The sequence below is a fragment of the Nyctereutes procyonoides genome, unplaced genomic scaffold, assembly GCF_905146905.1.
Source record: "Nyctereutes procyonoides isolate TBG_1078 unplaced genomic scaffold, NYPRO_anot_genome, whole genome shotgun sequence".
NCBI classification, from domain to species: Eukaryota; Metazoa; Chordata; class Mammalia; order Carnivora; family Canidae; genus Nyctereutes; species Nyctereutes procyonoides.
In genome coordinates, this window is record NW_026575142.1 from 32,349,366 (window position 1) to 32,363,220 (window position 13,855).

The following is a 13,855-nucleotide window of genomic DNA, read 5'->3' on the forward strand; positions in this document are numbered from 1 at the left end:
AAAATAAGTGATACAGCACAAAATCCTTGGGTGTGCTCAAAATGGTTATAAATAATACACTGTTTATAGAAGAGAACCCTTTAAACACGTGTAATGCTGCTGACGTTTCTAGATAAATTCTCTCCTAAAAAGAGCTTGTGCCAACATTGAGCAGTTCTTTTTTTTTTTTTTTTTTTTTAAATTTTTATTTATTTATGATAGTCACAGAGAGAGAGAGGCAGAGACACAGGCAGAGGGAGAAGCAGGCTCCATGCACCGAGAGCCCGACGTGGGACTCGATCCCGGGTCTCCAGGATCGCGCCCTGGGCCAAAGGCAGGCGCCAAACCGCTGCGCCACCCAGGGATCCCGAGCAGTTCTTAATATTGACAGTAGCTGCTCATTTAGTGACCCTTTGCTATTGTCTTGATCCTATTTTGTGTGTTTTATGTATTTTCATCATTTTATCATCATCACAATACCTAGGCTTCATTATGCCCAGTGTACATATTTGGAAACAGAGACCCAGACAGATGAACTGCATTGTACAAGACCTTGGCCACATAGAGCTAGAACAGAATCCAGCATTCCCTTGGCCCACACCTATGTTTTCTGATTCTTAAATGTGTTTTTCTAAAATCCTCTGTTCCTTTATTCAATTTTAAAGCTTGTTCATTATTGTGACATGTTTCTGGGCCTAAACAATGATAAGTTGGTGGGATGCCTGGGTGGTTCAGTTAGTTAAGCATCTGCCTTTGGCTCTGGTCATGATCTTAGGATCCTGGGGATCCTTGTTCAGCCAGGAATCTGCTTGTCCCTCTGCCCCTCCCCCTGCCTGTGCGCTATGTTCTCTCTCTCTTCTCTCTCTCTCTCTCTCTCTCTCTCGCTGTGTCTCTTTCTCAGAATAATAAATAAAATCTTTAAAAGAATGTCAAAGTAGTAAAATAATTAGAAGTGTGAGAAATAGTTTTTATATATAAATGGGTTGTTTTTGAATTAAAGAAAAATCTAGTAACTTTTTATATGTTTAATTTTAAAGGAGGTGCCTCCTTGGACCTTAAAGCTTGTCCTCCTAAACCATCTAAATGGATCCTGGACATGACGTGGCTCAATTTGGTAGAACTCAGCAAACTTAAACAGTTTTCAGATGTCCTTGATCAGGTAACTTGTGCTTTGAATAAGCTGATGACAGTGTCACAGGGAACAGTTTCCTGATTTATCACCAGCTACAATATTTGTAGGAGAAAGAGAGTACTTAACGTCACTCTTGCCATAGTATTACCTCTGCTTGGCTTTCCTCCCGCTCACTCACCCTCTGATAAAGCCTACTCCACCCATGTTTAACTAGTGCTACTCTGTGCCATGTGTTAGTATCACCAACTGGAGATCCCCAAGTGGGAATACTGATAGATTTAATGAAATCACTAGACATATTTAAGATGTTTTGCCTTCTTTCTGGAGATTAAATGAAAAGAAATATGAACAGCCAGCCTCTAAATGCTGGATACCCTTTCCTTGCCACTTGTTCTCCCTTTCCTCCTCTCTTGTCCACCTTAGCCAGGTGGCTGGCATAAGTTGAATGCCAATACTTGGCCCCTTATCTTTACAAGTTATTGTCCTGACATAACCAGCTAGTTCTTGATGAATTTTGTATGTGCTGGGTTAATGGAAATTGGATTTGGAGAGCTGAATTGAGACAAACCAGGAAACAGATTCTTGAAAATCAGATGACCAGAGAGAAGTCACACTGGGATCAAGGGGGCTTTATTCAGTCACAAGCTATAGACTTTTTATGACCAAAACATGCAGTAAGGATGGTTCTTGACTTTCCCAGTTTACGTTGACTGGAAGCCCAAAGTTCACCCCTACTTGTATGTTTTGGTTTATGCCTGGTAATCTGTATTGTTTCTACCATATAATTTAAACCATTCTTTTGGGTTAAATAACTTTCATTTGAGGGGTTTAATGCACTCTAGTGTGTTCCCCTGTGAGATGACTTATAGTGACCTTTCCCCAACTGATAACTTGTTACTGAAGTTGCTGTCTTCTGGCAATTCTTAGGCCCCAAACCCCTCCACATCATGGAGTTTTTCATGATTGAGGGAGGTTATTCCTTTTTATTCCTACACAATACTTTCTAAATATAGATCTGGACTGTTTTTTCCCTTTGATTAGGCCTCCCAGAAATAAACTCAGGGTTTTAATCAAAGGGGATATACCAGAGAACATAGGATTATATTATCTGCAGACATTATTTGTTTGTTCTATGTTTTGCGAATGATTGCCCATGGAATGCGAATGCTTGTCTCTGTTTGATTTTTTTAAGCTCCAAAGGATAATGGACTGTATTCTCTTCCCCTTTATCAATTGCCTAACAGAAGCATGTGTGTCATTACTTATTTGATGATGATGTTAATCGTATATTTCAAATTACTCTAGATTAATAGGGTATTGACCAAAAAGCTTTTCGTTCAATAATAAACATATATATAATGTCTTCTTCTGTGCCAGGAGTGGTCCTAGGAAATGAGAAAACATACGTGAATAAGTGAGTTATGAGAGGGTTTCATAAAGCAAATAAGATTTCCTTAATAATGAAAATGAGTTTTCATTGATTTCTTTATTTCTTACAAATGTGTTACCACAAAGGCATTTGAAGAAATTAAACAACTCAAGATTCTCCCTGCTTCAAAAGCTAGCTGTAAGCTGGCATTAATACAGACTGACTTTAGAGCAAATCACATTTGATTTTAGACTGTCATACATTTTGGTATGGGAATATAAAATTTAAAAAGAAGTCAAGGGATATGGTTCACATGTGTCTAGAATAGTCAGAAGATTTGATGAAAAATATCCATGAACTATTGCTGAAAGATTTTTCTGTGCTGTGATGCAATTCTTATCCCCTGGTATCTGTAGATATCAAGAAATGAGAAGATGTGGAAAATTTGGTTTGATAAGGAAAACCCTGAGGAGGAACCCCTTCCAAATGCCTATGATAAATCTCTTGACTGCTTTAGACGTCTTCTCCTTATTAGATCCTGGTGTCCTGACAGAACCATTGCCCAGGTAAAAAGCTCATATTAGAAAAAATAGGAGGATATTTTTAAAAGACTTTTTATTATTTTTAAGTAATCTCTACACCTGTTGTGGGGTTTGAAGCTACTACTATTCTGAGATCAAGGGTCCACAGACTGAGCCAGCCAGATGCTCCTAGGAGAATATTTTAAAGGAGAATTTCATTCTAAATTTAAAGAAATATTAAAAATTTTAATCCCAGTGAGAATTTTTTGGAGGCTTCTATGTAATTTTCTGGCAATACCTACGTGAAAAAATGGAAAAGTAAACAAATGTAGTGAGGGGTACATTTGGGCTAAGCGATTTAATAGTCTTCTTTGGTCTAAATGGTACAGGAGTGAATGAGAAAGCCATGTTTTTAAGGTCAGCTTGTAGGTATAACATAAAGGTAATGTATTACTCTTCCATACCATGTTTTAGTAGTAAAATGATATTTCTTTAAATAGAAAGGATGTGAAAACCCTAGAAAGAGAGGGAGGCACAGTATTCCCAAATCTACAGTTACAACCCCAGAAAATCTCAGGACCCTTGATGCAAGAGTTGGCCTAAAGCTCTTTGAATTTTGCATATGGTTTAAATGTGAATCCTGCCTCCAGAAGATCCATCTTTTCAAAGACCTTTAATCTCTGGTCTACTGTCATGGAAATGTCACTGCTAATAAGACTAGTCCTGCCTTCACAATGAAAAGTTTAGCTTGAATATTCAGGCAGGTTGATTCTTTAGGGGCTTCTCCAGACAAACCAAAGAGTCACAATACCCTGGGTTTATAATAGAATGTAGGAAGTGCTCTCTTCAGTCTCCAGAGGGAGTGTTAAAAACATGGAATAACTACCTCCAAGTCCATGTAGGTACCAAGGAATCATGAAAACAACTAGATTCAATGATTTATTGAGAAAAGAAAAATGAGTTTTGCAAGGCAGGGCAACTGCAATCACTCTTTCCTCAGTTTTTCTTCTCAACTTCATTACTTTTATTCTGCCCAAAAGAATTGTCAAATTGTTGCCTTAAGGACAATGTAGAAGATTCAAGTAGTTTTTCCTTTTTCCTTCTTTCTTTCTTTCTTTCTTTCTTTCTTTCTTTCTTTCTTTCTTTTTCTTTCCTTCTTTCTTTCTTTCTTTCTTTCTTTCTTTCTTTTTCTTTCCTTCTTTCTTTCTTTCTCTTTCTTTCTTTCTTTCTTTCTTTCTTTCTTTCTTTCTTTCTTTCTTTCTTTCTTCTTCTTTTTTCTTCCGTCCTCCCTCCTTCTCTCTGCCTCCCTCCCTTCCTCCTTCCCTCCGTCCCTCTCTTCTCCCCTTCCTTTCTCCCCTCTATCTATCTCCATCTCCTTCTTCCTTCCTTCCTTCCTTCCTTCCTTCCTTCCTTCCTTCCTTCCTTCCTTCCTTCCTTCCTTCCTTCCTTTTTCTTCCCCCAATGTAACACTTTATGTGGTTCTGTGCTGAATTTAAGTCTTCAAAGCTCTTTTGTAACCTTGTTGTCTTCATGCTGGCTTCTGTCAGCGTAGACTGACTATAGCCATGGCTTCCTTACTAGGATCTCCTTTTGTTCCTTCTTGTCTACTCTAGTCAATTCTATATACTCCAGAAGAAATGGAAATATGATTATGCTATTCCTTGCTTTTTATAAAGTATTTCAGTGGCTTCCTGTGGCTATTATGATTACACCCAAGTCTTAAGATCTACAAGGCCCCTCTGGAAAAATATCCTCTCCTGAAATTCTTATACTCGCATTACATTCCTTTTGTGATTTTCAACCAGGCATCTTCTTGGGAAGCATATTAGAAGGTCTACAGTGTGGTTACATTCAGTCCACGTTCCCCATAAGCAGCATCAGGCTTGTTCTTAGTATTTTGGCTGAGCATCACTGCCAGGAGACATTGAGCTGCCTGGTTGCCAAAACAGTGCCCTCCCAGAGGTTATCTCATGCCTCATACACATTTGTGTCTCAAAAACACTCAGCAAAAATGGTCAGAACAGGTGCAGAGGTTTGTGTTAGGTTTTTTCTAAATGAACGGCAGAGAAATTAAAAAAAAAAAAAAAAAAGGCAGAGCCAGGCAGTAGGTTCAAGAGTGCTTTAATGGGGAGCACCCCCTGGCGCGGTTCCGTGACTCGGAGAGGTGGCCCGAGTTAAGGAAGTCGCGCCTGGGTTGGGGAGTGTGGGGTTTTTTAAGCCGTCTTGGTTAGGGGTCTGGATCCGGGTGGGTCCCTTTCCAAATCAGGCAAGGGAACACCGTGTCCCTAGGTGATTGGCTGGGGGTGGGGATAGTACAGCAGTGGGGGTGGTTCCTGGCTGGAAAGTCCCGAATGGAAAGTTTTGTTTTCCCATCTAGGTTTCGGTTTACGGGAGATGAGTGGTGGTCACGACTGCCTTGGTGAGAAGATCAGCCATTTTGACCCAATTTGAGATGTCCACCGTTTTGGGTGCCCCTGTCTCTCAGCCAGCCCAACAGTTTGTTTATTTTTTACCCAGACTCAGAGATTGAGCCTATTTCATTGGAATCAGATATTGGGACAAAAATACTCTTCAGGGGTATATGAAAAGTAACCTGTGACAGTGTGGCACTCTATTTCCATTCATGCCAATGAAGTATGCAGAAGGCTGAATGTCCCACAACTGAATCTTACAGGAGTTACACTGGATATCCTTCTGTCCCCTACTGCTAACCTGCTCTTTCTGTTTCAAGGTCTCTGCATATGTGCTCTCTCCATGGAATGCTCACCACTCTGGCTCTCCTACCTGTCATCTTTGTTTAGATAAATCCCACTTGTCATCCAAAGACCTTTTAGATGAGTCTCTTATAGCTACTACCTTCCCACTCTAACCTGCAAAGGGGGCAAATGTGAGTGGGAACATCATCCCAGTTTTTAAGCTCAGAGACCTGGGGCGTGACAATCACTTTGAGAGTGCATAGCACCTACTGCATTACTCTGTATTACTGTATGAATTACTGTATTACTGACTGTATTACTGACTGAAATAAAACTTTGGATGTTTTTAAGTCAAAGTCAAACTGGTTAAAACAGTTTAACCAGCACCACCCTCACTTGGGCCAGGTTTATCTGAAGCCTCTCTGATTTAAGGGAAACCCTGCCTACACCTGTTTTGTGTTTCTCTGGGAATGGAAGTAGGATTCTTCCAAGGCCAACTTCACCAAGGCTCCCTTGCCTAGCCCCTGGAAGGGTTAGGAGTCATGTGGTACCCACATCTGGGCTCGGCTTATTATGTGAGAGCAGTTCTTCTGGGGATCTCACTGGGGAGAGAAACTTGGGTTTTACCTCCATGGGGTAGGAGAAGAAAACAGAATAGGAAACTATTCTTTGAGGAAACCCAGTTTTTACCAGGGGGAGAATATGGACCAAAGGTCATACTCACAACAGGATTTTGTTGAGCATAACTATTTTAGTTTGTTTGAAAAAGGACTATGTTGTTACTTGAAATACTTTTATATGGTTGATAATATAGTTGACAATTATAATATTATAATTGTATAATATAATACTATATTATATTCGCAATGTTACTAAATTATACTATAATACTATATTATATAATACTATATATTATACTATACTGTAATACTATAATTGCTATATTATAATAATACTATATTATACTATATTATACTTATTATATTATAATTGTATACTATATTATAATTGCAATATTGTGAGCATATATTTTAATGAAAATAAAATTAACAGTAACAAAGATAAGCCAAAAATGGGGAGGGATCATGACATTAATCTTATGATTAATTTCTTAATCTCATGATTAAGAGAACAATTATGGACTAAATCTTTAAAACAATAATTAATTCATTCAGGAAAAATCTAATATATTTCACTCAATAAGAAGTCATTCAATAATTATCTATTAAGTATCCATTAAATCCAGCAGGCATTGTGCTGCTTATTTGATTATTAGAATGCATATACATTTCCCTTAAAGTATCCTAAATAATAGTTTCCTGATATTTTAAATTTTGTACTAAGAAGTAGCCAGTGTATATAAACAGGTTCCAGACTAGGAGTTGGCCAACTTGGGTTCTGGTCTTTGAACTGTGTGATTGTGTGTTGGCAAATAATATAGCCTCTCCATCTATACAGTGGAGATGTATAAGAAGAATGTCTCTGTCCTATTTCCTTGGCAGAGTTACTAGGGACATCATTGAGATAATCTGCAAAAATGAATTTTGGAAGCCACACTGGATCATACACATGACGGAGTTAGAGTCGTTTTCGTGACTCATGTACTGTTTTTGGCAGGCCCGCAAATACATCATGGACTCCATGGGAGAGCGCTACACAGAAGGAGTTATCCTGGACTTGGAAAAGACATGGGAGGAATCTGATCCACGGACACCACTCATCTGTCTTCTCTCTATGGGCTCAGATCCCACAGATTCCATCATTGCTTTGGGGAAGAGATTAAAAATAGAAACCCATTATTTGTCCATGGGCCAGGGCCAGGAGGTCCATGTGCGCAAGCTTTTACAGCAGACTATGACGAATGTGAGACCAAATGTTGACTTTTATGTTATATTGCTATTATAGGTTATAGAATAGCAATGCAGAAAAGAATTTATGAATCATTAAGAGTTTTAATTTACATGCTGCATGATGTTCACTTATCAGGGGAAAGTTTAATATCTACTAGAAAATTTCCATGGAAAAACAGACCTCATTTTTTCTGTTGAACCTTGACCTATAGAAAACCAACCCCATCAGAACATCTTATTTCCCAACTGGTTTGCACAGATCCCAAACACTCAGGGGAGTCTATAGCCCCACCCCCTCTGTCATACATTCTAGCCCCTCTGCATGCTTCCAGCTCTGTCTTGGAATCCCCAACACTCCAGAATCCACCACACCATGTCTTTCTTGAGTTCCAGAATGTATAATCTGTGCCCTGCAGTCCTCTGGGCCTGGCCCAAATCCCAGAGGCCAGGAATCTGCCATTACCCTGTGGTGGTACCAGAGATTTTAGGAAACCTGGCTTATTACCTTCCAGGCTGGGGCTACTAGAGCCCTTTGTGGCTTGCAAATTCTATAGTGTGCAGAGCGTGCCATTCTCAGGCCTCACCTGGGGACCACAAAGTACTGGAAACCACATGATAATCTTGCGAAAGGGATAGTCAAGTCCAGAACTAGGGTACTTTCAGGGACTTAAATTAGCTTAATGCAGAAGTGGTGTTCCATTTCATGTCTAGAATTCCATCTCCAGGACAGGCACTCATATGTTTACTCTGGTCTAGCTCTCTTAGGAGTGTCCAACTCTGTCTAGAGGATCCCTTCACCCCTTTTTCCCTTTTCCTCTGCACTTTGGCCAGGGAGGGAGAACCACTTGGCTTCTCATTGCTGCTGGAGAATATGCAATCTTGGTCTAGATGCTTTTCTGGCCTTTTTTTTGTTTTTTTTTTTTTTTTAGGTCAGACCCTCCTTCCCTACATCTGAACTCTCCGCTCCTACCTCAAGATTCCTTCTGTGCCCTCTGGGGAATTCCCTCTGCTGAAGATAAATCTGGCTGTCTTCATGCCACCCCCAACCTCCAACTACTAGGCCCACCATGAAACCACTGGGTTCTAGGTCCTGGCTACTGATTCTAGAACCTCACTATTGTGCCATATCATGGTTTCCCCTGGTCTAGAACTGAGCCCATTGGGTCGTAGAACCTCCACATTTATCTTGTGGCTCTTTTATTCCCAAATTATGCCCTGCTCCCTGCTTTGGGGAAGGTTGTGATAGAGCTCACATGTGTGCCATGTCTAAGCACTTGATAGGCAGCTGGGAGAGCAGCAGGGGTGGACTGAAGTGTGTCCAGAGAAGAAAATATGCATCTCTACTTAAGAATGCCACTCTGAAAGGGACACCTGGGTGGCTCAATTGGTTAAGTGGCTGACTCTTAATTTTGGCTCAGTCATGATCTCAGGGTCCTGGAATTGAGCCCCAAGTTGGACTCTGCACTCAGATTGGTATCTGCTTGGGATTCCCTCTACCCCTCTCCATCTGCCCCTCCCCCTACTCATGCTCTTTTTAGCTCTCTCTCTCATACATAAATAAAATCTTAAAAAGAATGGCAGGTCTGGTCTGACATGAGGGCTTGGTGAGCTTCCACCCTGGCTTCTCCCTCCTCTTGGCTGTCTCCTCTCTCTTCCCTCACTCTTTTCACTTCCTCTTTTCCTCCCTCTGCATATTACTGGGCTTAGAACAAAAACACCAACAATTACAGGACACTTATTTAACTCTAATTTAAAATAAATAACTGTTAAATAATTATAGTTTCAGGCAACTAAATTAGAGTATAAATGGAATAATTTTAGCCCTCAGTTTATGGATAATTTAGTAAACTACTAAATTAGCAGTTTAGTAATTCAAGTAAAAGAAAAGATTCTTAGTATTAACATGCTAATAACTTTTCAGAGATAATAGTTTTTAAAAGTTTTGTAAGTAAGGTTTGAGGTGGGGCACCTAGCTGGCTCAGTCAGTAACAGTCTGCAAGTCTTGATCTTGGGATTGTGGGTTCAAGCCCCACATTGAGTGTAGAGAGTACTTAAAAAATAAAAAATACATATTTTTAAGATTTTATTTATTTATTCATGAGAGACACAGAGAGAGAGAGGTAGAGACACAGGCAGAGGGAGAACCAGGGTCTCTGTGGGGAGCTTGATGCAGGACTCGATCACAGGACCTGAGATCATACGCTCAACCACTGAGCCACTCAGATGCCCCCCAAATAAAATCTTAATAAAAAAGCAAGATTTGAGGCAATATGACAGAATAAACCAATTACACAAGAATAACAACATGGATGATCTACTCAGTAAGAAGGACACATTTTTAATACAGAATGTGGTAATCCCACAGAAACAACCTCAGCCAATAGTTTCCAGGGGGAGGATTAAAATAGCAAACTTCTCACTTCAGATTCTCTAGCATGCGGGGTGACAGAGGGTGGCTCAAGCCTTTATGTGGTGGTGGTTTTATATTTAATTTTTTTGTTTGAATTGTGAAAAGTGCCAATTGAATTTTTCAAGGAACAAAAAATTACTTATTCAGCAGTGCACTGTACTCAATAAAATAAAACGGGCTATGTGAAATTTTGCAGTGATCCGTTTTATACTAAGATTTTAGATTTGGTACTTGATTTGTTTCTCGGAAAGAGAAATAACTCAGGCTGCACCAGTCAAATCTGAATGAGCCAAAGTTACAGAGTCAAAAAAACAGCTCTAGATTATGATGTGGATATTATCTTTCATTTTAGTAAGAATATTCCATAGATTAGATGTTGCGTAAATTAATACAACATGATCTAAAATATTGCCTCTGTTGCTTTATATAAGGAATATTCTTATGCTTATAAAATGTTTTATACAAAAGATAGGGCTTATTATTTATCTCAAGTAAATGTTATTGTATCCAGAGATTTCACCTGGATTAATTTAGTGGTTAGTGTGCATCTCTGTTAAATTTTAATTACTTACTTCCTAAAGAATGTATTAATTTAAATCTCTGGGTCAAATACGAAATAGTCTCATTTCCATTTACTTGTTGTTGACTTAGGGAGGATGGGCACTTCTGCAGAACTGCCATTTGGGGCTCGATTTCATGGATGAGCTAATGGACATAATTATAGAAACTGAGACTGTACATGATGCTTTTCGCCTCTGGATGACCACCGAAGTTCATAAGCACTTTCCCATTACACTCCTTCAGATGGCCATTAAATTTGCCAATGAGCCTCCACAGGGCCTCCGGGCAGGACTGAAAAGAACATATGGTGGTGAGTTGAGGAATACTTCGAAGTTTACAGGAGTTTTTCATACTTAAATTTGTTGTGTTAAAGAAATTATAAAAACAGTTAGCAAGGATAGAGTTATAGCAAATTGTACTGTTATTTAACATGATGGGGATTGGATGCCACTTTGTCATGTTCCACATGGAATGTGTTCTGGTGGCATTAGGGCATCAGAGCTCACCATTATCCACCTTGTGTTTTTCCTATTTTCTCCATATTGCTCTGTTTTGGCCTATGCTGTTCTCCAGCTAGACACCTGCCTTTTTATGTTTAACATAATTTTATCATTTATGATCCTCACACTCCATACCTAAAGTTGGCCAGTAGCCTCTTCCAAGAGGAGAGGCTGAATTAAAGTTATGACCTGCTTCCATTACAAGAAGGCATCTGAACAAACTAATTTTTATTGTGTTGCCAACAAGGCTCAAATTCCTGTCAAGCTACAAGGTAATGTGGGGGTAAAATAAATGTGGAAGGATGAGGGCAGAAAAAATTTCTAAATAAAAAATATACAATTTTATATATAATATAATCTATACACATATATAGTAATTATAATTATTATTTGGGGAATATACTCAGCTTGTGGTGGGCTTTGATACACAGTTTTAATTAATATTAAATTGTTAGTAGTATATACAGAAGCCCATTGCAACCTGAGTACATGCTCTAAATAATAATAATAATAATAAAAAGTAATTATAATTAGTAGTTTTAGTAATAATATTTATAATAGCATTATATTAAATAATATATTATTAAATTATTAGATATTAAATAATAATACAAATATTAGTATTTAAAATACTAGTATTTTAGTGATTATATTTATTTTACTGCCATCCTTCTTGCACCTGTAGTTTATCCCCACAGTATCTTGTCAGATTGTCAGGAACTTGACCCATGTTAGCCAGCCCCCAACCAGCTCCCCCAATCTCTTTGGAGATATTTCAGAGAGAAATACCCTCTGGACACCCAAGTTAAATTATAATTGTCATGTGAATGTGATAAAATGAATTCAAGATAAGTGAATTTTACTCTCAGAAATTTGCAAAAATAATCAGTAACATAAATGTAACAAAAAAATAAAGGTGTATGAGGGATGATAGTTTTTCACCCCACTGACCACAACAGGTGTGAGCCAAGACCTGCTGGATGTGAATACTGCCTCCCAGTGGAAGCCCATGCTGTATGCTGTGGCTTTCCTGCACTCCACAGTCCAGGAGAGGAGGAAGTTTGGTCCTCTGGGGTGGAACATCCCCTATGAATTTAATCAAGCCGATTTTAATGCCACTGTGCAGTTCATCCAAAACCACTTAGATGACATGGATGTCAAAAAGGTACTGTGTGTGTGCCGCCTTGTGCTGCTGGCAACTGTGGGCAGGGGTCATCAAGCTCATGCAGCTGCCCAGCTTTGGGATTGGTTCTGTGCGAGTGATGATCTGTGCTTGCAAAGTCATGGCAACCTGGTCACACTTGCCTCTCTGCATTTCACATGAAAAAAATGAACTTTTAATTTCTCACAGCCAAGTTGAAATTACATGTAAGACAACAGGGTCTTTTGGGGGCGGGGGGGATAGGTAAGAAAACTTGTTTTTTAAAATCTTAAAAAATGAAAATGAAAGTCTAGAGTACTGTTGAAGCATGTGCATTTTAAAAAGCTGCCACAATATTCTCAAAAACTATCTTTTTTTGGTTGAAATTAAAGTATGAAAGCTATGAATGCACCAAAAAGTTCTATTTCAAATCATGAGGAGGAGCTTTGGGTAATCCTCAAGTTTGTCTATGTCATTTTCTTCCTGCACTTTTAACATTACTGATGAAGAATGAATGAATGAATGACATTGGTGACCATGAATATGCAGATGTTGCTTGGTGGGGAAAATCAGGATGAGCCAGTAGTCAGTTCTATGCAACTATTCTGTAAATTTCCACAGGGTGTCTCCTGGACCACCATCCGCTACATGATAGGGGAGATTCAGTATGGGGGCAGAGTCACAGATGACTATGATAAGAGGTTGCTGAACACATTTGCTAAGGTCTGGTTCAGTGAAAATATGTTTGGATCAGATTTCAGCTTTTACCAAGGATATAATGTTCCAAAATGCAACACAGTGGATAACTACCTTCAATATATCCAGGTTTGTCAACTTCAGAATTTTATGCATAGAGAAAATATCTACAGCCTATTGATGATTTTGATATTTATCTACACTGCAAGTACTGCTTTTAAAATAAATTTTAATGGTGATATGTACTTGCTTTATTCCTATGTTTATATTCACCTAATGATTAAAATGTTTTTCAGAGTTTGTGTTTTGTTTGACTTCACACCCTGCTTTCTCTTTTATACTTCAGTGAGGAATATTCTTTGGGAATATGAATATTTTTCAGGAACCCACTTTGCATAGGAGCTTCCTTCCTCAACCGGGGCACCAGTGACATTCTGGGCAGGATTCTTCTTGGTGGTGGGGGGCTGTGTATAGCATGGTTAGCAGCATCCCTGGCCTCACCCTACTAGATCTAGATGTCAGCAGCATTCCCCCACCCCCACCCCACCTTCCAGTTGTGACAACCAAAAATGTTTCCGGACATTGCCAAACATCCCCTGGGGTCAAAATCAGCCCTGGCTGAGAAGTGCTGCTCTAGGAAGGAATAAGATAGATTTTGACAGGAAATTTTGGGGAAAAGATCTGATTTGTGTTTCAAGATAACTACATTTTCTGTCTCTATACCTTGAACTCATTAGATCATTATTTAGAAATCTCTTTTGCCTCTAAGATTTATCTCACAGTGAACAAACAAAAGCCCAGAGGCCCCAAAGGGCTAATTTTATCAGTATAGAGGTTCTGTGATATATAAATGCAATGAGTTTATCATATATTACCACCTCTACAATTTTATTAATTCAGATCAACAAATATATTTGTCTTAACTGTACTACATATGTCTTTAAATCATTAGCACTGAATAGGAAAGTGCCTCTGAAGATATAAATTTAGATATGCCTGT

The 13,855-nt window shown here is 38.9% G+C and overlaps 1 protein-coding gene across 1 annotated transcript in view; it reads left to right on the forward strand.

The window, feature by feature from the left end:
- The window catches only part of DNAH5 (dynein axonemal heavy chain 5), a 297,281-nt gene that overhangs the window by 267,097 nt on the left and 16,329 nt on the right, over positions 1-13,855 (forward strand). The window contains exons 69-74 of the mRNA XM_055308486.1: positions 1,017-1,138; positions 2,897-3,046; positions 7,315-7,560; positions 10,609-10,828; positions 11,978-12,183; positions 12,781-12,984. Of these exons, the coding sequence (XP_055164461.1) occupies positions 1,017-1,138; positions 2,897-3,046; positions 7,315-7,560; positions 10,609-10,828; positions 11,978-12,183; positions 12,781-12,984 (1,148 nt within the window). The remainder of the gene's footprint in view (positions 1-1,016; positions 1,139-2,896; positions 3,047-7,314; positions 7,561-10,608; positions 10,829-11,977; positions 12,184-12,780; positions 12,985-13,855) is intronic.